The 24,776-nt window shown below is 37.8% G+C and overlaps 1 protein-coding gene across 2 annotated transcripts; it reads right to left on the bottom strand.

Annotated features, from left to right (window-relative positions):
- Positions 1–11,747: 11,747 nt before the first annotated feature.
- LYG2 (lysozyme g2) lies at positions 11,748–23,453 on the bottom strand. 2 transcript variants are annotated; one of them, XM_008509947.2, is made up of 6 exons: positions 23,183–23,453; positions 22,636–22,703; positions 17,705–17,845; positions 16,741–16,937; positions 15,826–15,964; positions 11,748–14,813 (listed from the first exon to the last, which is right to left on the bottom strand). In XM_008509947.2, the coding sequence occupies exons 2-6, from the start codon at positions 22,676–22,678 to the stop codon at positions 14,695–14,697; spliced, it is 639 nt and encodes a 212-aa protein (XP_008508169.1). In that variant the 5' UTR covers positions 22,679–22,703; positions 23,183–23,453; the 3' UTR covers positions 11,748–14,694. The 2 variants fall into 2 exon arrangements, with proteins under 2 accessions (XP_008508169.1, XP_008508170.1); XM_008509948.2 differs by lacking the exons at positions 22,636–22,703; positions 23,183–23,453 and adding an exon at positions 19,189–19,312.
- Between the last annotated feature and the right edge of the window lie 1,323 nt (positions 23,454–24,776).

Genomic DNA, 24,776 nt, shown 5'->3' with positions numbered 1-24,776 from the left:
ATGCCACAACTGGAGGGACTCACAACTAAAAATACACAACTATGTATCGGGGAGATTTGGGGAGAAAAAGGAAAAATAAAATCTTTAAAAAAAAAAAGAAAGTAGGAATGGCTGTATTAATATCAGATAAAATAAAATTCAGATAAAAAATTACTAGAGAAGAAGAGGGACATTAGCTGATGATAAAAGGAGCAAACAACCAAGAAGACATAGCAGTTCTAAACGTATATGTGCCAAACAACAGAACTTCAAAATACATGGAGAAAAAATTAATGGAGCTTAAAGGAGAAACACACAAATATACAACTGTAGTTGGTGACTTCAACACTCAATGCTCAGCATTTATACAACTACTAGAAAAAAGCTAGCAAATACACAGAAGAACTGAACAACACCTTAAAGAAACAGGATCTAAATGACATTTATAAAACATTCCACCCAATTACAGAAGAATACACACTTGTTTCAAGTGCCCATGGAACATTCACCAAAATAGACCATATCTTGGATCATTAAACAAACCTCAGCACATTTAAAAGAATTGAAATACATAAAGTATGTTCTCTGACCATATGGGAATCAACAAGTATCAATAACAGAAATAGAAAGGAAAATCCTCAAACATTTAGAAATTAAACAACCATCAGCTGATCAAAAGAAAATATAAAAGGAATAAAATAAATATACATAACTGAATGAAAACAAAAATGCAACATGCAAAAAAATATGAGATGCAGCTAAAGCAGTGCCGAGAAGAAAATGCATAGCGCTACATGGTTACATTAGTAAAGAAGAATGGTCTCAAATCAATAACGTAAGTTCCTACTCCAAGAAACTGGAAAAATCAGAGCAAAATAAACAGAAATCAGATAAAGGTAATGACATAATAAAGATAAGAGCAGGAGTCAATGCAATTGAAAAGAGAAAGAACAATACAGAAAATCAGTGAAAACAAAAGTTGATTCTTTTTAAAAAATCAATAAAATTGATAAACCTCTTGAAAGACAGGTGAAGATAAAAAGAGAAAAGACACAAATCATAAATATTAGTAATGAAACAGCAGATAACACTATAGATTCTGCAGATATTAAAAGAATAATAAAGGAATAGTACAGACAAGTTTATGCTCATAAATTCAACAACTTGGAAGACATGGAATAACTCCTCAAAACTACAAAGAAACTCACTTCAAATATAATGATATAGCAGGTTAAAAGTAAAAGAACAGAAAAAGATATATCAGACAAAAACATGAAATAGTTTTTTAACTGTATTCCACATGTCCAAAAATTTAAGTAGATGCATGGAAGATATAAGGGGGACCAAATGTAATTTCTAAAGATAAAAACAATGTCTGAGATTTTTTTAAAAAACAGAAACAAGGCAGATTAGTCATTACAGAAGAAAAGATTAGTGGATCTGAAGATTATCCATATAAACTATTCAAATGAAAGAGTTCCTGGATAATCGAAAAACAAAGTACAGTCCCCAATTATTTTTACAAGATCAGCATAATCTTGATACCAAAATCTGACTGGGTTAATTTAAGAAAGAAATATTATAGCCTATCTTTCTTATGAACATAGACACAAAAATTTTAAATAAAACACTAGCAAAATGATTCCAGCATTATATTAAAAAGCAATATATAGTGAGTAAGTTAGATTTACTTCAAAACGCAAATGGTTTACAACATTAGAGAATCAATCAATTTAATCTCAGAATAAATGAGAAAAGTCATATGTTATCTCAATAGTGGCAAAAATATTTTGATAAAATTCAACAACAGTTCATGACTAAAAAAATGTCTTACAGAGTAGGAATGAAATCTCACAAAGAGTATCTACACAAAACCTACTAAAAAGATTTTATTAAATTTTTTCTTTTAAGATAAAGAACAAACCAATAATGTCCATTTCTAAATTGTGCTGAGATCCTAGTCAGCCAAGTAAAGCAAGGACAAAAATTGTGTTGAAAAGGAAAAAATAAGTTTGTAATTATTCACAAATTATGCAATGATTCTATTAGTTTCCTAAGGCTGCACACAAATTACCACAAATTTGAATGGCTTGAAATAGCAGAAATTTCTTCTCTCACAGTCCAAAATCAAGGTGTTGACAGGGTTGGTTCCTTCTGGAGACTCTGGAAGAAAATCTATTGCACACCTCCTCTCCTAGATTCTGATGGTTGCTGGCAATCCTTAGCATTCCTTGGCTTGTAGACACTTCACTCCAATTGCGTCTCCATCTTCTGTGTGTCTCTGTGCCTTCACATGGCTCTCTTATAAGGACACCTTTCATTAGATTAAAAGGTCATTGTAATCTAGTAATTTGCAGGGGAAAAATACCTTACCTATAGAGGAGCAAAGATAAGAGCAACATCTGACTGCTCAGAAACCATGCAGTAAGAAGACTGGATTGAAATATTTAAAATTTTGACAGAAAAACCCCACCAACCTAGAATTTTATACTTTGCAAAATTATTTTTCAAAAGTGAAGGAGAAATAAAGATTTTTTCAGACAAACAAAAATTGAAGGAATTTGTTGCCAGTAAACCTGCCTTACAAGAAATGTTAAAAGAAATTCTTCCGAGAGAAGAAAAATGATATGTCAGAAACTTTAATCTACATGACGAAAAGAAGAGCATCAGAGAAGGAAAAAGTGAAAGTAAAATAAAAACTTTTATTTTTCTTATTCTTAATTGGTCTAACCGATAACAGTTTGTTCAAAATAATAATGGCAACAACGTATTTGAGTATGTATGTTACATATATATATGTGCTTATGTATAGGTGAAATGAATGACAGCAGTGACATAAGGGCTGGAAGGGAGGAATTAGGAACAGTTTACTACTATAAGATATTCGCACTGCCTGTGAAGCAGTATAGTGTTATTTGAAAGTGGATTTTGATTAGTTGTAAATGTATATTGCAAACTGTATAGCAACTGTTAAAAAAAAGAAGTACAGACATACCTTGGAGATGTCTGTTCAGTTTCAGACCACCACAATAAAGCAAATATCGCAATAAAGCAAGTCATACCAATTTTATGGTTTCCCAGTGCATATAAAAGTTATGTTTACACTATACTGTAGTTTACTAAGTGTGCAATAGCATTATGTCTAAAAAACAGTGTACATACCTTGATTAAAAAATACTTTGTTGCTAAAAAATGCTAACCATCATCTGAGCCTTCAGTGAGTCATAATCTTATTGCTGGTGGAGGGTCTTGCCTTGATACTGATGGCTGCTGACTGATCAGGGTGGTGGTTGCTGAAGGTTGGGGTGGCTGTGGAAATTTCTTAAAAGAAGACACCACTGAAGTCTGACACATTGATTGGCTCTTCCTTTCATGAAGGGTTTATCTGTAGCATGCAATGCTGTTTGATAGCATTTTACCTGCAGAAGACCTTCTTTCCAAATTGGAGTCAGTCCTATCAAACCCTGATGCTGCTTTAAGCTTTGATAACTAAGTTTATGTCATATTCTGAATCCTTTGTTGTCATTTCAACAATCTTCACAGCATCTTCATCAGGAGTAGGTTCCATCTCAAGAAACCATTTCCTTTCCTCATCCATAAGAAGCAGCTCCTCATCCATTAAAGTTTGATCATGAGATTGCAGCAATTCAGTCACATCTTCAGGCTTCACTTCTAATTCTAGTTCTCTTGTTATTTTCACCACATCTGCAGTTACTTCCTGCAATGAAGTCTTGAACCCCTCAAAGTCATCCATGAGGGTTGGAATCAACTTCTTCCAAACTCCTGTTAGTATTGGTATTTTGACCTCTTCCCGTGAATCACCAATGTTCTTAATGACATCCAGAATGGTGAATTGTTTCCAGAAAGTATTCAAATTATTTTGCCCAGATCCATCAGAGAAATCACTATTTATGGTAGCTAGATGTATTTCTTAAATAATAATACTGGAAAGCCAAAAACTCCTTGATCCATGGACTACAGAATGGATGTTGTCTTAGAAGGCATGAAAACAACATTGTACATCTCCATCAGAGCTCTTGGGTGATCAGGTGCATTGTCAATGAGCAGTAATATTTTGAAAGAAATCTTTTTTTCTGAGCAGTAGTTCTCAACAGCGGGCTTAAAAATATTCAGTAAACCATGCTGTAAACAGATGTGCTGTCATCCAGGCTTTGTCATTCCATTTATAGAGCACTGGCAGAAAAGATTTAGCATAATTCTTAAGGGTCCTAGGGTTTTCAGAATGGTAAATGAGCATGGCTTCAACTTAAAGTCACCAACTGCAGTAGCCCCTAACGAGAAGGTCAGCCTCTCTTTTGAAGCTTTGAAGCCAGGCATTGACTTCTCCTCTCTGTTATGAAAGTCCTAGATGGCACCTTCTTCCTATAAAGGGATGTTTAACCAACACTGAAAATCCACTGTTTGGTGTAGCCACCTTCATTAGCTAGATCTTCTGGATAACTTTCCACAGCTTGTATATCAGCACTTGCTGCTTCCCCTTGCACTTTTATTATGCTATGGAGATGGCTTCTTTCCTTAAACCTCATGAACCAACTTCTGCTAGCTTTGAACTTTTCTTCTGCAGCTTTCTCACCTCTCTCAGCCTTTGTAGAATTGAAGAGAGTTAGGACCTTGCTCTGGATTAGGCTTTGGCTTAAGGGAATGTTGTGGCTGGTTTGATTTTCTATCCAGACTACTAAAACATTCTCCATATCAGCAATAAGGCTGTTTTGCTTTCTTTTCCTTCATGTGTTAACTGGAGTAGTACTTTTAATTTCCTTCAAGAATTTTTTCTTTGCATTCACAGATTGCCTAATTGTTTGGCACAAGAGGCCTAGCTTTTGGCCTATTTCAGCTTTCAATATGCCTTCCCCACTAAGCTTAATCATTTCTAGCTTTTCATTTAAAGTAAGAAACATGTAACTCTTCCTTTCACTTGAACACTTAAAGGTTATTGTAGGGTTATTAAATGGCTTAATTTCAATATTGTTGTGTCTCAGGAAATAGGGAGGCTCAAAGAGAGGGAGAGAGATGGGAGAACAGCCGATTGGTGGAGCAGTCAGAACACAAACAACATTTACCAATTAAGCTCACCATCTTATACTGGCAAAGATCGTGGTGCCCCAAGACACTTTGATGTTACAATAGTAACAGCAAAGATCACTGATCACAGATAACCGTAACAAATATAATAATAAAGAAAAAGTTTGTAATATTGTGAGAATTACCAAAATGTGACACAGAGATACGAAGTGAGCAAACGCTGTTGGAAGAATGGCGTCAATAGACTTACTCCATGCAGGGTTCCCACTTCAATTTGTAAAAAATACAATATCTGCAAAGTGCAATAAGGTGAAGTGCAGTAAAATGAAGTATGCCTGGATAACTGATATGCTAAGAAAGGACAGAAAATGGAATCATATAAAATTACAAAAGGCAGAAAAAGTATGGAAGACAAAAATAGGAACAAAGAACAAGGATAACAAATTAAAAACAGAAACACATACAGTAGATATTAATCCAACTATATGAATAATCACTTCAAATGTCAGTGGTCAAAATATATCAATTAAAAGACAGAGATTGTCAGAGTGGATCAAAAAACAAGTCCTGACTACATGTTGTCTATGAGAAATCCACTTTAAGTATAAAGACACATATAAATTAAAAGTAAAGGGATAGAGAAAGATGTATCATGCTAACACTTATTGAAAGAAAGCAGAAGTAGCTATTTTATTCAGATGGGGCCAGCTTCAGAGCAAGGAAAGTTATCAGAGATAGAGGAGCATTACACAATGGTAAATGGGTTAATACTCCAAGAAGACATGACAATCTTTAATATGCATGTGCCTGACAACAAAAAATATATGAGGCAAAAACTGATAGAGCTACAAGGAAGAATAGATATCATAGTTGGAGACTTTAACATCCTTTCATAAGAAATGGAAAAATCCAGCAGGCAGAAAATTAGTAAGGTCATAGTTGAACTCAACAGCACTGTTTAACAACTGGATTAAATTAACATCTATACACTACTTGAACCAACAGCAGCACATTACACATTCTTGTAGAGCTCATATGGAACATTTGCTAAGAAAGACCACACTCTGAGCCATAAAATACACCTTAACAAATTTAAAAGAATAGAAATTATACAATGTCTGCTCTGAAACTACAATGGAATTAAACCAGAAATCAAAAACAGAAAGATAGCTGAAAAATCCCCAAATACTCAGAGATTAAACAGTATACTTCTTAATAACACATGGGTCAAAGAAGAAATCTCAAGAGAAGTTTTAAAATATTTAAACTAAATGAAAATTAAAATACAACTTATCAAAACTTGTGGAATGAAGTGAAAGTAATGCTCACAGGGAAATACATGATATTAAATGTATATATTAGAAAAGAAGAAAGATCTAAATCAATGATCTTAGCTTTTACCTTAGGAAACTAGAAAAAGATGAGCAAATTAAATCCAAAACAAGCAGAAAAAAAGAACTAATAAAAAGATAGAACAGAAATCACTGAAATTAAAAACAGGAAGTCAATAGAGAAAAATCAACAAAACCTAAAACTCTTTCTTTGAAAACATCAACAAAAGTGACATTTCTAGCCAGTGTAACTGAGAAAAAAGATGCACAAATTATTAATATCAGAAATGAAAATGGGGACATCATTACAAATCCTATGGATATTAAAAATATAACAAAGGAATAACATGAACAACTCTTTGCCCACAAATTTAATAACCCAGGTGAAATGGACCAATTCTTGAAAGATATAATTTACCAAAACTCACACAAAAAGAAATAAACAACCTGAATAGAACTATATCTATTAAGGTAATTGAATCAATAATTAATAACCTTCCAAAGTGGAAAACATCAGGCCCAGATGGGTTCACTGATAAATTCTACCAAACATTTAAGGAAGAAATTATGCCAATTGTCTAAAATCTCTTTCAGAAGATAGAAGCAGAGGGAATACTTCCTAGCTCATTCTATGAGGTCAGAAATACCCTAATACCAAAACCAGACAAAGACATTAGAAGAAAAGAAAACTGTGCACCAATATCTCTCACAAACATAGATGCAAAATTCATGAGCAAAATATTAGCAAGTCAAATCCAACAATGTATAAAAAGAATTTTATACCATGACCAAGTGGGATTTATCCAGGTATTCAAGGCTGGCTCAATATTTGAAAATCAATTAATGTAATCCATCACATCAACAAGTTAAAGAAGAAAAATCATGATCATATTAATAAATGCAGAAAAAGCATTGGACAAAATCCAACACTCATCATGATTAAAAACTAGGAGCAGAGGGGAACTTCCTCAACTTGATAAAGAATGTCTATGAGAAACCTACATTCTTCATGGTGAGAAACTCAAAGCTTTCCCACTGAGATCAGGAGCAAGACAAGGGTGTGTCCTCTAACCATTGCTTTTCAACATTGTACTGGAAGTCCTAGCTAATGCACTAAGAAAAGGAAACAAAAGGTATACGGAATGTAAAGACAGAAATAAAACTGTCTTTGTCTCAGATGACATGTTGTCTACGTAGAAAATCCAAAGGAATCAACAAAAAGACTCCTGGAAATAATAAGTAATTATAGTAAGTTTGCGGGATACAAGATTAACATACAAAAGTCAATTGCTGTCCTATATACCAACAAAGAGCAAGTAAAATTTGAAATTAAAAACACATTACCATTTACACTACACCCATCAAAAATGAAGTATTTAGGTATAAATCTAACAAAATATGTGTAAGATCTATATGAGGAAAACTACAAAATGCTGGTGAAAGAAATCAAAGAGGAACTAAATACATGAAATATTCCATGATCATGGATAGGACGACTCAATATTGTCAAGATATCAGTTCTTTCCAACTTGATCTATAGGTTCATTGCCATCCCAATCAAAATCCCAGCAAGTTATTTTGTAGATACCAATACACTGATTCTAAAGTTTATATAGAAAGGCAAAAGACCCAGAATAGCCAGCTCAATATTGAAGAACAAAGTTGCAGGGACTAACATTATCTGACTTCAAGACTTAATATAAAGCTACAGTAATCAAGATGGGTGGTATTTGGGAAAGAATAGACAAATAGATCAATAGAACAGAATAGGGAGCACGGAAATAGACCTACATAAATATAGTCAACTGATCTTTAACAAAGTAGTAAATGCAATAGAATGGAACAAAGTTAGTCTTTTCAACAAATGGTGTTGGAACAACTGGACGTCCACATGCCAAAAAATGAAACTAGACACAGACCTTACACCCTTCACTAAAATTAATTCCAAGTGAATCAGAGACCTAGATTCAAAATTCAAAACCATAAAACTCCTATTAGAAAACATAGGCAGAAACCTAGATGACCTTAGGTATGGTGATGTCTTTTTAGATACAAGACCAAAGGCACAAGACATGAAAGAAAGAATTGATAAGGTGGACTTCATTAAAATTTAAAACTTCTGCTCTGCAAAAGACAATGTCAAGAGAATGAGAAGACAAACCACAGACTAAGAGAAAATATTTGCGAAAGACACATCTGATAAATGATTGTTATCCAAAATATACAAAGAACACTTAAAATTCAACAACAGGAAAATAAACAACTTTAGTAAAAGACGGGCCAGAGATCTTAATAGGCGTTAATAGGCACCTCACCAAAGAAGATATATAATGGCAAGTAAACATCTAAAAAGGTGTTCAACATCATATGTCATTAGGGAACTGCAAATTAAAATGATACATCTCTATACACTTATTAGAATGGCCAAAATCCAGAACACTGACAACACCAAATGCTGACAAACATGTAGAGCTGCAGGAACTCTGATTCATTGCTGATGGGGAAAAAAAATGGTACAACAGCTTTGGAAGACAGTTTGGCAGTTTCTTACAAAACTTAACATACCCTTACCATAGGATCCAGCAATTATGTTCCTAGTATTTACCCCCCAAAATGGAAAACTATGTCCACACAAAAAAACCACACATGGATGTTTATAGCAGCTTTATTGATAATTGCCAAACTTTGGAAGCTACCAATATGTCTTCAGTAGGTGAATGAATAAATAAACTGTGGTACGTCCAGGTAAAATATTATTCAGCTCTAAAAAAAATGAGCTATCAAGCTTTGAAAAGACATGGAAGAAAGCTAAATGCATATTACTAAGTGAAAGAAACCAATCTGAAAAGACTGCACACTGTATAATTCTTAGTACATGACTTTCTGGAAAAGGCAAAACTGTCGAGACAGTAAAATGATCAGTGGCTGCCAGAGGGTAGGGGGGAAGGAAGGATGAATAGGCCAAGCGCGGAGGATTTTTAGGCAATGAAACTACTCTGTATGATGTTATAACGGTGGATACATTACCAAAACCCATCCAATATGCAACACTAAGAGTGACCCCTAATGTAAACTATGGACTTTGGATAATGATGTGTCAATGTGGGTTGATCAAGGATAACAAATATACCACTGTGGTGTGGGATGTCAACATTGGGGGAGGTTGTGCATGTGTGGGAACAGAGGAGTACACGGGAACTCTCTGCCCTTTCTGCTCAGTTTCTCTGTGAATCTAAAACTTTTGTAGAAAATGGTTTGTTAATTAAAAAAAAAAAAACCCTAACAGTCATTTTTGTGAAACTTGACAAGCTAATTGTAAACTTTATATAAAAGTGTGAGGAAAAGAACAAGGTGAGAGGACTGGCTTTACCAGAAATCAAGACTTGCAATAAAGCTATACTAACTCGGATGGTTGGGTCTTGGTAGAGGTGGATCAGTAAAGCGATGAGCAGAATAGAGTCCAGATACAGAGGTGGTAGTGCAGGGCAGTGAGGAAAGATGATCTTTTCAACAAATGTTTTTGAGACAATTTTGGATATCCATATGGAAAAACATTTAAAATGGATCTCTAATTCACACCATACCAAAAATCCAGTGCTTCGTAAACCTACGTGTGAAATACAAAACAACAAAGCATTTGCGAGTAATGTAGGAGGATATCTTTGTAATTTGAGGGTGGAAAATATTTCTTAAATGGAATGTGAAAAACATTAAGAATAAGGTAACATTTATATAAGGTACTTAGAGTAGTCAAAATCATGGAGACAGAAAGTAGAATGGTGGTTGCCAGGGGCTCTGGGGAGGCTGGAGCGGGGATTATTGTTTAACGGATCTAGATTTTACAAAATGAAAAGAATTGCGAAGATCGATGGTGGTGGTGGTTGCACAATGTTACGGATGTATTTAATACCAGTGAACTGTACACTTACAAATGGTTATGATGGTAAGTTTTATGTTATATTTATTTTACCACCATTAAAATATTGAAAAAATCAAGGAAAAAATATTAAGCAGCACAATGAACACATAATTTAACAACGCCCTCTAGTATTCCATGAATGCTCAATAGGGTTTCTTTATTCATGAGACTTGGAGTAAAATATCAATGAAACTTCATAAAAACCAAGTAAAATATCACTTTGGGTCAAAAGAAAGAAGAATAAGGGAATAGGTGGATGCATTAGACTAAAATAAAATATTTACTTGTTTGTTGCAAATATCTTCTCCTGTTCTGTGGTTCGTCTTTTTTTTTAATACCACTAACACTTTATTTTGCTAAACAGTTTTGTTATTACATGTACTCTTCGGTATGTGTATTATTTCACAATAAAAGAAGATGTTTTAAAAGAGGGGATTTTAAATTCAATACAAATAAATATTGAAATGACAACTAAAAAGAAGTGACTGATAACTCCACTCTCTTCTGTACTCAGCAGGCAAGAAGGCTCACAGGCTGCCTCATAGGCTAAAACCCAATTGGACTGGCAAAGTGTTATAATGCAGTCAGTGACCTTATCTTTAACTTTCTTATTTCTTATTTCTTTAACTTATCTTTTAACTTTCAGAAGTCCCTCTCTCCCAGGAATCTTACATCCACATGACCTGCTGGCTTGCAAAGCCTCTCACTCTGGTGATGCTGTTGCCACTCCACCACCAATGATTGCTGAGTGATTTCTCACATCCTATCTCCTTTAGTCTTCACAACACCCCTGAGATGGGTCTTCCCGTTAAGCCCATTTTTCAGATATGTTCTCTTAGCATTATGCGAGGAAGTAAGGGAAGGAAGCGTCAGATTCCATATCTGTACCTCTAATAACGTTCTTAGCACTGATGCTTAAAGTCCTGTGAGGTGCTGATGGCTAAGAATGAGAAAGAATGAGAATGTAATTATGAATAAGTCCAGCCAGGGAAATAATTTTTAGATTTTTTTTTGCTTTGAAAACTATTCATAAAACAATCTTTCTCCATCTTCCCATGAGAGCTTAGTTTTTAGACAACTAAAAGAAGTGATATTTTACACAGTAGGATGTAAACGTAAAGTAATTCATTATCTCTAAAGAGGGCATAAGCCAAAAAAATAATAATAAGGAAAATTAGGGGCCGGCTCCATGGCCGAGTGGTTAAGTTCGCGCGCTCCGCTGTGGCGGCCCAGGGTTCGGATCCTGGGCGTGGACATGGCACCACTCGTCAGGCCACGTTGAGGCGGCATCCCACATCCCACAACTAGAAGGACCTGCAACTAAGATATACACCTGTGTACAGGGGGGGTTTGGGGAGATAAAGCAGAAAAGAAAAAAAAGATTGGCAACAGTTGTTAGCCCAGGTGCCAATCCTTAAAAAAAAAAAAAGAAAGAAAGAAAATTAAAGACTGAAGGAATATTTAATGGAGCCACATTTGAGTCTAATATCTTTAATATTGTTCTCAGTAAGTCCCTGGGAATCAGCTGGTTCAGTAGAAGCGGACAGTTCTATTATATATAATTAGTAATTCTAATTACTAATTAGTAATTCTAATAGATTATGGAGAAGGTTGGCATGGAAATCGTGAGGCATAACGAGGCTTGTGTATTATTTGCAAATTGTTCTTAAATGTTGTTAGGTCATGGAAGAAAGCAAGCAATGTTGGAAGGACAGTCCCAACCTCCAGGTGTATCTGACCCGTGTGAAGCAGATGCTGTCAGTGTCCTTCCCATATCTCTAGACATTTCAGGATTCTTGGTTCATTCCCAACTGCCAGTATCTGCATCTCTGTGCCTACAGCCTCTTCTCCCTGGAACTGCAGGAAAGTGTGCTGCCTACTTGCATGGCAGACCAGAGGAGCAGCAAATTAACACACCCTCCTTGCAACAGGCAGTTCCCTCAATCGATGGCTCTTAGAAGTTGACGTATAAATATCCCAGTTCCTTGTCCCGTGGGTAGAATAATTCTGAGGTATGTGTCTTGCACCATTCCTCAATGTTTTCTTGGAGGATTGAGCTCCAGTGCCCACTGTGGTAGCTGGCTTGATGACACACATTTTATTGGCTGTCTTCCCTTCCCTATATCACCGAGCCACTTTATCGCAGTGTTTTCTGCGCCCGAATCCTTGTCTCTGGGTCGGCTTCTGGAAATAAAACTAAGACACCTTAAATATGGACTCTCCTGTAGAGCATCTCTTGGTATCCCAGTCATGAAGAGAATACGGGGGGAAGAGATCCAGAGCACAAGTCAGTGTACTATTTCTTGTTTTTCAAATTACTTAGAAATTATCTCACCTGGATGTACTTTATTGCTTTAGTAGTGACATTGAAGGGGCTGGCAATTATACAGAGTACATGCTTGTGAAGAAAAGCCCAGAAGAAATCATTCTAAGCGAAGTGAACATCTGAAGAACTTCCTGGATTGCCCGCATTCACGGATGATGATCAAAACATTAGACAACTAGGGGCTGGCCCCGTGGCCGAGTGGTTAAGTTCGCGCGCTCCGCTGCAGGCGGCCCAGTGTTTCGTTGGTTTGAATCCTGGGCGCCGACATGGCACTGCTCATCAAACCACGCTGAGGCAGCGTCCCACATACCACAACTAGAAGAATCCACAACGAAGAATATACAACTATGTACCGGGGGTGTTGGGGAGAAAAAGGAAATAATAAAATCTTTAAAAAAAAAAACAAAACATTAGACAACTAGTAGGGCGTGGTCCTTAACCAATCACAAAAGATGCTGGACGGTATGCTGCAGGGCTGCTACTCCAGCTGACCAGTGACTCTGACCAGTGAAACACAGGGGTCCCAGTCCTGTCCGGGTCAAATCTTCAGGTTGGGTTGAGACGTTGTTGAGCAGACAATGGTTTACTTGGCTTTCTCCAAGGGAGCTCGGAGGTAGGCAGGTATGACTTTGATTCCTCTTCAGAAAGGGGAGTGATAGCTAGAAACACTTACCGAACATTTCCAAAGGGAGCTAAAGCTCCAGCAGGGGCCACGGTGGCAGGGACTTTGAGAGCTTTGCACTCCAACATATTATTTATTTATGTCCTTTCCTTAGTATGAAAGTAAAAGCCACAAACTGCCTCAGGTTTACTTCTGGAGAATTTTCTCTTCTCCACTGTAGGTGGTCTAGGTAAGACCAAAGAGCAAAGTAGCCAAGCTGTAGGTATGTACATGACCCCGGGTAAATCCATCAGAGTCTCTCTCCTGGGACTATGAAGGTGAAGCAGAACGACGAAAGGATGGGAGAAAAAGTCTTTGGAGTTCTCTTACGCAGTGAGAGTGCTAATTCATTCATGCAGTGGGGATGCTATAAAGTATGGTCAACTGGTTCCTGCTACCCAGACCCGAGAGTTGGCTGGTTTCTCTTACTGTCTTTAATCTTCTGATTGGTTCTCTGGGCCTTCCAGTAATTTCTTCTTCTTCTTTTTTTTTGTGAGGAAGATTGGCCCTGACCTAACATCTGTGCCAATCTTCCTCTAGTTTATGTGAGATGCCACCACAGTGTGGCTTGATGAGTGGTGCTAGGTCCGCACCTGGGATCTGAACTTGTGACCTGGACCGCTGAAGTGGAGCATGTGAACTTAACCACTATGCTACAGGGCTGGCCCCAGTAATTTCCTTTTATTGCTTAAATTTTCCAGAATTGGTTACTGTTGCTTGCAACCAAAGAACTGTAATTAATTCAGGTCCTATATATTTATCTTCAGCCATGTTTTGTGGGAAGAGGACCCCTTGAAAGAATGTGTGGCAGTAACTACCGAAAATGGAAGAAAAGAAGCCAGTCCCTGCATCTTCAGTAAATAAGAGGAAGAAGACAGAGGAGGTTGGTGTGGGCCTGAAGGGTGTGGTGTACATCACCTAAGGAATATCAGCGTCACCACCGTCAGCCCTCAGTTACTCATGGAGCTGGAATTCCATTCCTACCTTCTCCATTGTCCCACTGGCTAATAAGTCAGGCATTTCTCACAAGCAAAGCCCCAGTGACTCAGCCAGATACTGGGAAAAGGACAAAAGGCTAGGTCAGGTTTTCCTCTTGTTAGCAATTCTGGTAAGACAGGGAGTAGGTTGACATTGAAATCATGGGCTAAAATGAGGCCTCGCTGGAAGATGCAGATGTTATTTACCATGATATTCATATTTACTACAAAACAAATATGCATATGTCCGTGCTCATTTCATGGAAACCATATTGTGAACTGGGTGGATTTTCTTTTTTTCTTTTTATGCTTATTTGCATTAAGAAAACTGGGAAATGAATTTTCTGTCATAATGGCAACTGTTCCTTTGCCAGTGTTGGGCACAACGCATCCGTATCAAACTCTCAAAAAGGGGCCATGTGAGCACCTGCCAACCTGGTCCACTCGTAGAGCTTTGCCTAGTAGCCGTGTCTTTTATAGTATTTAGCTCGGGCAATAATGTCATTGACGAAGTCATTGTCTATGTCTGCGGGGGTGGCAATGGCATCAATTCCTGACTTAAAGGCCGAGAGACCACCTGAAATGAAATACAGAGATTCAGAATGAAATATTAACTTACAGCAAAAATAAGATATGAACATTCCCAGCACGTCAGCCCTCCAGGCAAGCCTCCCAAAGCAGGCAGTCCCAGACCCTTCCTCCCCCTCTGAAAGGATCTACTACCCCAAGAATCACTGGGAAAATTTCAGATAGCTTTTCTTCTCCCTCTCCTTTTAAAGACTTGTCTTTTTCTTGCTGCAAAAGTTGTGTTTTCTCCCTGTAGTCTAGCCCTGGCAAAACTAGATCCCTAGTGAATCTCCAATCTGAGAATGCTTGTAACGTTCTCTCAGTAACTCACTCCTTTATTCACTGATTCATTCAATAAATGTTTTTAAGCACCAACTATGTGCCAGGATGGGTGACACATTGAGTGCAGGGTACACAACGGTACCCGAGACATAATCATTTCTTCATAGGGGTGTGTCTGTATATGTGTGTTTGTACGTACATGCATTTTACCCTAAAATTTTAATCTTCAATAGTTGTTTACGTGTTTAATATAATTGTGTTCTGCTCTGACATCTAGAGAAAAAGACCACTGGTCCTGATCCCTGCCTTCAAGTCTCCACTTGGACTTATCATGGTATCTAAAGCCCTGATGTCACTGAGAATGTTCACAGAGTGAAAATTTTTTCCAAACAATTCAGAAAGTGGCTTAGTTCCTTGCATCAGGAAAAACATCTATCAGAGGAAGACAAATGTATTCTTTTAACTGTTGCATTAACCCTCAAGGTATCACTCAATGGCTCATTAACCAACAAGAGGTGTAATAAGAACCCCAGCAGCTGGCAGAAGAGGAAACTGAAGTCCGGTAGGAAGACCACTCACAGTGACTGAGTGGCTCCAAGAGCACTGAGCAGCCTTTCCACGGCTCCTCTCGGACCACTGCTGACCCAATGAGAACGCTCCCCGGGAGGCCCAGGGCACGTCTGGCCTCCAGGGGTCTCACTCATTGCTCTTTTAAACAAAGCACCATGAATATGGCCTACCTTTGAGGTGTTCAGTCACACTCCACGTGGGGAATTTTTTCTGGATTGCCTTAAATCGGTCTGTTAGAATCCCAACAGCCTGCAAAAGGTGTTCTTTGCTGTCCCAGGTACCAACGGGGTGATGACTTTTTTTATCAAGCTAGAAAATTCAGATAATAATGTCAGCATCTGGATGAAGCAACACATTTTTCTGCTGTTCCTAATTTCCCCTCGTTGTATTCAAGTTCGTAGACATTGGCCTTGGCGCCCTTCCTTTATCCCCACAGAGTTAATTCTATAATCCTTTCTTTCACAGAAAAGCGAGTCAGACAAAGTAAGATTTGGGAGAAGCAGACGTGGCAGAGTTTTAGCTAAGCACACAAATACAAATAAATGAAAAAGTTATTTCAAAACAAATAATTAGCACCCAAAGTGTAGACATTTGCAGTCAAAAATAAAAATTTGTTTCAAACTGGGAAGGCTAGAAGTCTGGGTTTCTACAGACAATTTAAAATAAAGCGTGGAAGCAAAAATCCAGATAATTTGGATCCCTTTTCTCCAATTTGCCTACAGATTGAGTTCATTCCAGTAGGGCTTAATTATAGTGGTTTGATCTACATGGATGAAATTTTCTACTTCATGAACTCGTAGGAGACACCTGTAATAGTGCCCTTTATAAGATTTTCTCAATTTAACTACATTGCATATTATTAACTGCAAATTGTACTTATGAAACTCATAAAATGTTTTTTCTGAAGATATTCAATAACTGATAAATCTTGAATGAAATGCCAAAGATGTGATGGAGAAATCCCAGGACAAATTACGCTGAAGTAACAGAGTGTTTTGAAACCTGGAAGTACTGCAAATAGATTTCCAGTTTGGATCTGTAAGGAAGGATGAAGTGGGGCCGATTCGAGGTTTCTGTCTAAGTACCTGCATTAAGCCAAATTTAAGTCCCTTGTGGTCCCAGCCGTCTTTCAGGACGACTCCTCCATGGCTTTCTCTGGAGATGATGGCTGCAATGAGAGCAGGGTCCACGCAGTGCCTCAGCCCGACTTCTTTGATCAGAACCCGGTAAGGCTTTAAGGCCCTCAAATCCATCTCGGCAAACATTTCGGAACCGGGAATCCCTAAGTCAATGGAAAATAAACTACTGCAGCAGAGAACGCTTTTTCAAAGTTTAACAAGTTAGCCACTCCCTGACCACAGCCCATAGGCTGGGACAACCATTCCAGGACAATTTTTGATCTCTGATTGCATAAACCTGGAAAGGTTCATAACCCCAGACAGATACCATTTCTGCTCTCTCATTCTTCTGTTTTCTGCCACTTTGGGGCATCGGGAAGACTCTTGGACTAGAAGTCAGCCAACCTAAGTTTGAGTCTTGTTCTGCCACTACCTAGCCCTGGGCCCTTGGGAAGTCTCTCTTCCTTGCTGAGCCTCATTTTCTGATCTGTAAACTGGGGAGGTAGGATTAGATTGACCTTGCAGCATCCAGCTCTGATACTCTAACACTGGGATAACATGAAGAAGACTTTGGAACAGGATTACAAAAGAGAGGACGTACAAAGGACAAGAGCCTTGCTTAAAATTCTGATGCTATAACATGAAGTAGACACAACAACAAAGAAAAAACAAAGCCAAAACTTAATATTTTCTTTAAGCAATAATTTCAATATGTAGTAATAAACAGATCTGGACAAGGTTTGCAAAGAATACGGGAAGATGAAAAGAAGCAGTTTGTTAGGTTATTCAGGATTCTGTTTTGCTCTAATTTTTTATTTTGGTATTACTGCTGTAATAATGATTATATCTTTTCAAAATTAAACTACTTTCTAAGAAAGAATCTGAAAATGATGAAAGGCAAAAACCAAATGTTTGCTTGCTTCTCACTTACCACAGTTAAGCAACTTGGTTACATCACAGGAGGCGCCAGACGTCTCCATGATCATGATGTCGCCATAGCAGCCATGGTACAGGCGGGGATGCAGGTGAGGGTTCATCGACTGAGTGAAAGGGTACGAGCCCCTGGAAGTGCCTGGGGGACAGAGTGATAATTGATATGGCGCCTGTGAGAAAATACTGCTTGAGTTGCTATAAGGAACATAGACTACTCCTTCTCCAGTACCTCCTCCAGACCCCTAGAATGGCTCATCACACAGGTCAGAAGATTCCCCCTTCCCACTCTACTTCAACCTTAAAAAAATGTTAATCCAGCACTTAATTCTAAACATTGTGCAAAGTATTATGAAAATCAGTTCTTATAAGTCCCAAAAACATTTACTGTAATCTTGATTAGAATTAAAATTGCCACTAGAGTTTTAGGCAGGAACTTTGAGAGAAATTTTAAGACACTTCTGACACAAATACTTGTAGGGGTGTAAACATCTAGGTTAACAATTGTCTTTGTTTAGGAAAATAAGAAAGAAGGGTACAATTACAATTTAAGATAAGAAAGCTTACCATTAACTTAAGATACTAGTTTTATGTCACCTTGCTGTGAAGCTGAGTTTCTAAGTCTAATTAATAAAATTGGAAATGAAATTTAACTTACCATAAAATTTAAGCTAAATCTATTCTTATGTTTTATTTTGTCATTATGAAGTGAGTTTCTGTCCAAGTCTATTTACTAAAGGAGATAAGGAGCTTTTCTCTAAGTTGAAAAATTTGTTCTAATTAGTTCCTAGAATTGTTGACTTGTACCTTAAGACTACAAATATTTGTTGCAAGAAATTACATTTGTTAAAATGCTTGCTGTAAAAAAATACATTGTTTCAGTTAGTGTTGTAAATAGCATTTTTTAAAAATAGACGTGGATTTTACTCATCCACCATAGGTCTAGTTCTGATTAATTTGACAGTATAAAGAAACTCTCTCAGAATTAGGCACACAACCAAAAAAAAAATATTGATTTTAAAAGGAAAATAAAACAACTCCAAATGTTAACTTTTTAAAACTATATAATTTTTGAAAAGTGAAACTCACCAAAACAAACAAAAATACAGGCACAATCTGCTCTCTCTCATCTTCTAACAGGCAAAAAAGGAATTTTAAACAGACCAAGAAGTCAGATAGTGAAACTATCAAGTAAACTGGGGATACCAAGAAAGCTTATCTAGATAATAAAAGCAGCAGAAACCAGCAAAGCTATTAAGCTTCTATAAGCAGTGTGAATTCCCATGTGATGCAGAGAGCAGGAACCATCATATGGGCACGCCCCATGGCCTCAGTGTAGTATCTTGTGCCTACAATGTGTGTGGGAAATATATGTGAACAAATGAATGGATGTCTATGATACAGATCACTGTAAAATTGAGGTGTGGGTGTTCAGAGTCACAGTGCAGACTGAAAACATGTATCCAGAATCTGACCATTTCTCACCACTTCTGCTATCACCATGGTCCAAACCGCCATCATTGCTCTTCTGGATTATTATAACAGCCTCCTGACTGACATCCCGGCTCCACCTTTACAGTTTATTCTCCACCCAGCAGCCAGAGTGATCCTGTGGCCACATGCAAGGGGTAATATCAGTCTTCTCTCTTAACCTTCCAGTGGCTTCCATTATTCAGAGGGATGGCCAAGTCTATATTGTGGCCTCTGAGCCCTACCTGATCTGGCCCTCTGCTCACTTCCTGACTTCTCCTTCCCTTCTCTAACACTTCTGCAGCCACATTCTTCTCCTTGCTTATCCTGCAACATGCCAGGCAGGTTCCTGCCTCAAGGCCTTTGTATTTGTAATTCCTTTTGCCTAGAATTCTATTCCTCCAGACATCTATTTGCTGCCTCACTGCCTTCAGGTCTTTGTTCAAATACCAGCTTATCAGCAAAAGATATGGATAGACAGTTCATAGACAAAAGAAGAAAATGATCATTAAACATATAAACAATCATTCTCAAAAGAAGAGAATTCCATATTAAAGCTTCACTGAGACACTATGTTTTACCTATTTAATTCACAAGAATCCAAAAGTTTGACCACGTACTCCATGAGTGAGGTTGTGAGGGGGTAGGCTGTCTCATACATTGCTGTGGAGGAGGATTTTGCAATAGATGGTTGTATCAGCACTGCTTGTAACAGCAAAGGACTGGAAACAGTGCAAAAGTCATTGATATAGGGACTGATTGAATAAGCTGAGCTAACTCCACACAATGGGGTGCTGTGAAGCTATGAAAGGGAAAGAGGAAGAACTCTATATACTCCTATAAGATTATCTCCAGGAATAGAACAGTATTTATAGAATGGTACTCATTGTTTAAGAAAGGGGAGAAAATATGATTTTGTCTGTTTGTGTAATTTGCTTATATTTTTGAAAGAAACAATACAAGGAGGAACCAAAAACTAAAAAAAATTGTTAGTTATGGGAGAGGGTAAGAAGAAGGTAAAGCAGATAGGGATAGAGGCTAGACTTCTCTAAATGTACCTTTTTTATAGTCTTTATTTTGGAGTCATGTAAGTGTTTCCATCATTTAAAAAATTAAATCAAATAGAAAAAGACGACATCCTAAAAAAATGAAAAATAAACATAACTCTAAATCAAACTGAAAACAATGCATAGAGGAGAATTATTTCAAGTGACTTTAAAACATGTCAATGTAAGTATATATCACTTGTGGCACACATCCTATGAACATAAAGAATCATAAGAAAATCTTAAATTATATTACCAGTCTCATCATTGGTAATGCTGTCATAGTTATTTTGAAACTATTATGTATAAATAAGTAATCATGGTATTGTCATTAGGAACCAGGATATTTAGTGTGAGACAGCACTGGTACAAATATAAGACCAACGTAAAACCCTTGTATTCTTAAATATGAAAATGAAATATTCATGTGAATGCATAATTATTTTCTCTTTTAAAAAATACGTATTTATGTATTTTCTAGTTCTCTCCACCAGAAAGACCTGGAATGACAACCCCATAGCAATGAAGCACCCCTAGCACCCCAAGTGTGGTCTCTAGATACCATTTCCTGCTAAGAGGAATCAATGTTCCTCTGGAAAATGACTCATTCCTGGTCTGAGGCAGGAAATGTTCAAGATGAGCCAGGAACATCTTCTTGTGTCAGAGCTGGTTCTTACGCTACAGACACATATCAAAAAGTTCACAGGTGAAATGTCTTGATGTTTTGGATTGTTTTAAAATATTCCAACCACCTCCCCCCTTCCCCCTATGCAGAGATGAGGGCTAGATAAAATAAGAATGGCAAAATATTGAAAACCATAGAAGCTGGATAATGTGTATGTGGGAGTTTATCATACTATCTTCTCTCCATTTTGTATGTTTAAAACTTTCTATAACAAAATTTTTAAAAAAGTTATCTTATTAGAGAGTCTTTCTTGTCTATGTATATTAAAAAGGTAACACATTCATGCCTCATTCCTTGTTTCCCATTACCTTACACTAATTTATTTCTATCCCTTATCATCTTCTGACCTTTATTTTTCCCTTTATTTCTTCTTCTCTTTCTTTCCGCCTGCTCTTCTCACTAGAACATTTCTTTCTATGCTCTATCCTCCTCAGCATTTTGAACAATGCTTGGCACAAAGTAGACATTTAACAAATATTTGAGAAATGGATAAATAGATGAGTGAACGAGAAGAAAAAGAATTATCTAAATTATCTGGATCAAGTGTCCATATATCAACAGGGTCAATATCCTTTTACTGGGGAGGCAACCTTTGCTAGACTCAACATGTGGCCCACAGACCACAGGCATAAAAGTGCTCTGGGATGCCTATTAAAAATGCATATCTGTTGGCTCCTCATACTACGTCTATTGAACCAGAATCTTTAGCGATAAGGCAAAGAATCTGCACTTTAACCAGCATTCCCAGCAGACTCTTATGCATACCGAAGTTTGGGAACCACTGCTTTAAGGGGCTTGAAATATGACCACAGACCTTACACTACTTGTGTTGGCATCATAAACATACAAGCCTTTCTTAATTATAGTCACCTCTCAGTTAAACACAGCTACTATGGTAGATCATAATTAGTCTGCTGGCTCTATAACTCTGCTCCCACCTGGCAATTAAAGAAGGAGTAAAAATTAAACTATGCTCCCTTGCCTTTGACCATAGATAACAGGAAATTATCGCTTTTCAGCAGCCTTATTTTTCCAAATTTAGAATTAAACATTTTAGAAACACTTTCATCTCAATCTTCACACTATTGATAAGAACAACTTGAACATTGTTTACAATGGCTTTTCATTTTTTAGGCAGCAGTTTGAATCTCTTCTTATTCAAGATCCCTGATCATCTCACCTGCCTACCTTTCCAGCCTTGCCCTCAGAAATCTCTTCTGTTCTGGTCACACTGACCTGCTAACTGTATCCCAAACACTTTTCATGCATTTCTGCCTCTGTGCCTTTCCTAAAGTCTTTCTTATCATCCAGCAGATTCTTCTCTTATTAAAACACGAAGCATTCTTCAACTATCACGTCCCCCAAAAAGCTTTGTTGGTTTCAACATGCCAACTAGATGTGAACTCTCCAACCTAAACTCCTTTCGTACTAGTGTTTTTCTAGCTACACTTGTTTAACTCTTATTTACTGTCCAGTATTGATAATTTTATCTTTACATGTCTTGCCTTCCAAGGCACTCTTCCATAAGTTCCCTCTGGTGGCGCCTTTACCTGCTTGGTAAACAGATTACACTCTGAAGACAGAAATCAGCAGTTGATTGATGGCTAGGCTGATTAGAAAGAGAGCCCACTCCTCCATTACATGTAATCATTACTCTTTCTGATTCATGACTGTGCTGAATGTCTTTGTGGGCACCCTGTGAACAATGCTAAATGTCAATCAATGACTTACCAATAACGGCAATAAGTCCCAAAAACAGGATAGAGGAAAGCATGGTGTTCAATCTTATCCTACGGCACCTGTTATGATTTGAAAGAGAAACTGGTTAATTTTAAAACTTGAAAGTTCCCTAAAGAAAACTTGCTTTGATTTAAAAGAAATTTAGAGTCATTTCCAATTCAATAGCCTTTTTCCAGTTCCAAAATACTATTCTCATAAGCTCAGTATTATGGTTCATTGGATCACTCTCTTTCCTAAGCATAAACTCCCACTCATTTTAATCCAATTTCATGCTGACATGAGCCTGTGAACATCTTACATATGTTATCTGTACACATCCTCCCATCCCATCTCCAGGCTTGGCCATATCATAATATTTTTCCTATTCTTGTACTACAGCCTCCTTAGAAAATCCAAAGAAACTGCTAAGAGGAGCGTTAGAGATCGTGACTCAGAAGAGGTTTGCTGTGCCTCATATCTTCCTCCATAAACTCTATTCTTGGTTTCATTCGAAAGGCAACTTTTCTGTTTGACAAGATACAAGAAGGCTAGCACTAACCTGGTTTGTGACTTTGCAGAGAAAATCTCTTTTCTCTATTTGAGAAGATATTCTGTAATCAGCAGCAACCTGCACGTCAGGATTTTGGGAAGTGGTGGCCTTTGTCCTATAACACAGGTTTAACAATTTGGGAATCCATTAGTCGGTAGATCTCTGAGCGCCTGGCTTCAATCCGAGCAAACTTCAGCGCGGCTCTGCTGCTCTGGAGGAGGTTCTCTGCCAGCATGTGGACTCACCTGACTCTTCTCACCTTTATTCTGTACCACCAATCACCGGGAGTGCTTTATATATGATTTAAAACCCTCTCTTTAAACCACTGACCTCATTAGGCCTGATTATAATAGTACTTTGGACTCAGGAGGCCCTTTTAATAAAAGGATTTCAAAGCATTTATTAACCACTATTAATTAATTAACCTAATGAACCCCCAGGTTGCACTGGAAGCATATATTTGGTAGATTGTTTCTGGGTATCTAAAGTTGTGCCAGGCAAACAGCTTCTCAATTTGAGAACAAGAAACAGATAATTAGCCTAAAAAAGATAAATAAACAGGAAATACTAGTAGCTCCCATTCCTGGATTGGTTGTTTGCCTAAAATGCTGAGCCTCCTGCTCTTTGTTCTTCGTTCCATTGTCACATGATCCCCGTCCCAACATGCCTCATGGCTCCTTGCTCTAATTCTACCTCTGACAAATAGATCCAAGAGTGGCTACCCGCTCTGAAGAACCAACACAAGGCCAGGGAGTAGCAACATGGGTGCTGATTTCTCAAACTATCTGAGGAAATGGGAAAAAAGGATTTGGTCAGGGATGAAAAGTTCTTCAGGGATTATCTTTCTTCACACTTATGTCCAAAAGAAGTGATGAAGCACATTGTACAGCCTCAGGAACAGGAAATGGAAGGAATGTTCTTGAAACAGGCAAAGCACATTTCCCAAAGGAGAGGAAGGAGTCTGACATGGGTCCTTGCACAAGTGTAAGATGCTTCTGAGACTCACACAATCCTTCCACACAACCACCAAGTGGAGAGAGGTGTGAGGGGGACTGAGCAGGAGACAGAGAAGACAAAGGCTCTGAGTCAAACAACTTTCCAGGCTCCCTGGCAATGAATAAATCACACCTCCTCAGACAGCATGCCCTCACAAAGCGCATCTCTGTACTACCTCATTGCATTCACTTCTGCCCCACCTGCCTTCTTGTTTGTCGAACAGACTGCCCTTTAAGTGGCCTCTGGCTTTCCATTCCAGAGAAGAAAGACAGGCATGTTTTGAATCAATAATGATTCCTGCCTTGACTATCAGGAAAATGACTCATGAGGGGCCTCCTCCACCACCACTGTTAATGCTGCAGTCAGGGCCACTCTTTAAGGAGGGGTTTTGCATGGGTCCAGCTGCTCCAAGGTAGCCCTCAGGAACACATGGGCTATCACCAGTGACAGTGGCAACATCACATTGACGTTGTGCTCATGGTCCTCCAGAGCACAGGGTGAGTTGGGAGAAAGAAGAAAGGGAGGAGAAGAAGGAGTGCAGGAAGAATTAAAAGTCAGGTAAAAGATACTAGATAAAGGCTGAGTCTGTCCCTAGATGCTCCTAGAG

The sequence above is a fragment of the Equus przewalskii genome, chromosome 14 (genome assembly GCF_037783145.1).
Source record: "Equus przewalskii isolate Varuska chromosome 14, EquPr2, whole genome shotgun sequence".
NCBI classification, from domain to species: Eukaryota; Metazoa; Chordata; class Mammalia; order Perissodactyla; family Equidae; genus Equus; species Equus przewalskii.
Note: the sequence above shows the minus strand (reverse complement) of the source record. Positions and strands in the feature narration are given on the sequence as shown.

Excerpts from the sequence above, each read along its gene's own strand:
- LYG2 (XM_008509947.2), bottom strand. The coding sequence starts at position 22,678 with ATGCTTTCCTCTATCCTGTTTTTGGGACTTATTGCCGTTATTG. Across the intron at positions 15,965-16,740 it reads TTAAATTTGGCTTAATGCAG|CTTGATAAAAAAAGTCATCA; the intron begins GTACTTAGACAG and ends TGAATTTTCTAG. Across the intron at positions 14,814-15,825 it reads TGTGACTGAACACCTCAAAG|GTGGTCTCTCGGCCTTTAAG; the intron begins GTAGGCCATATT and ends ATTTCATTTCAG.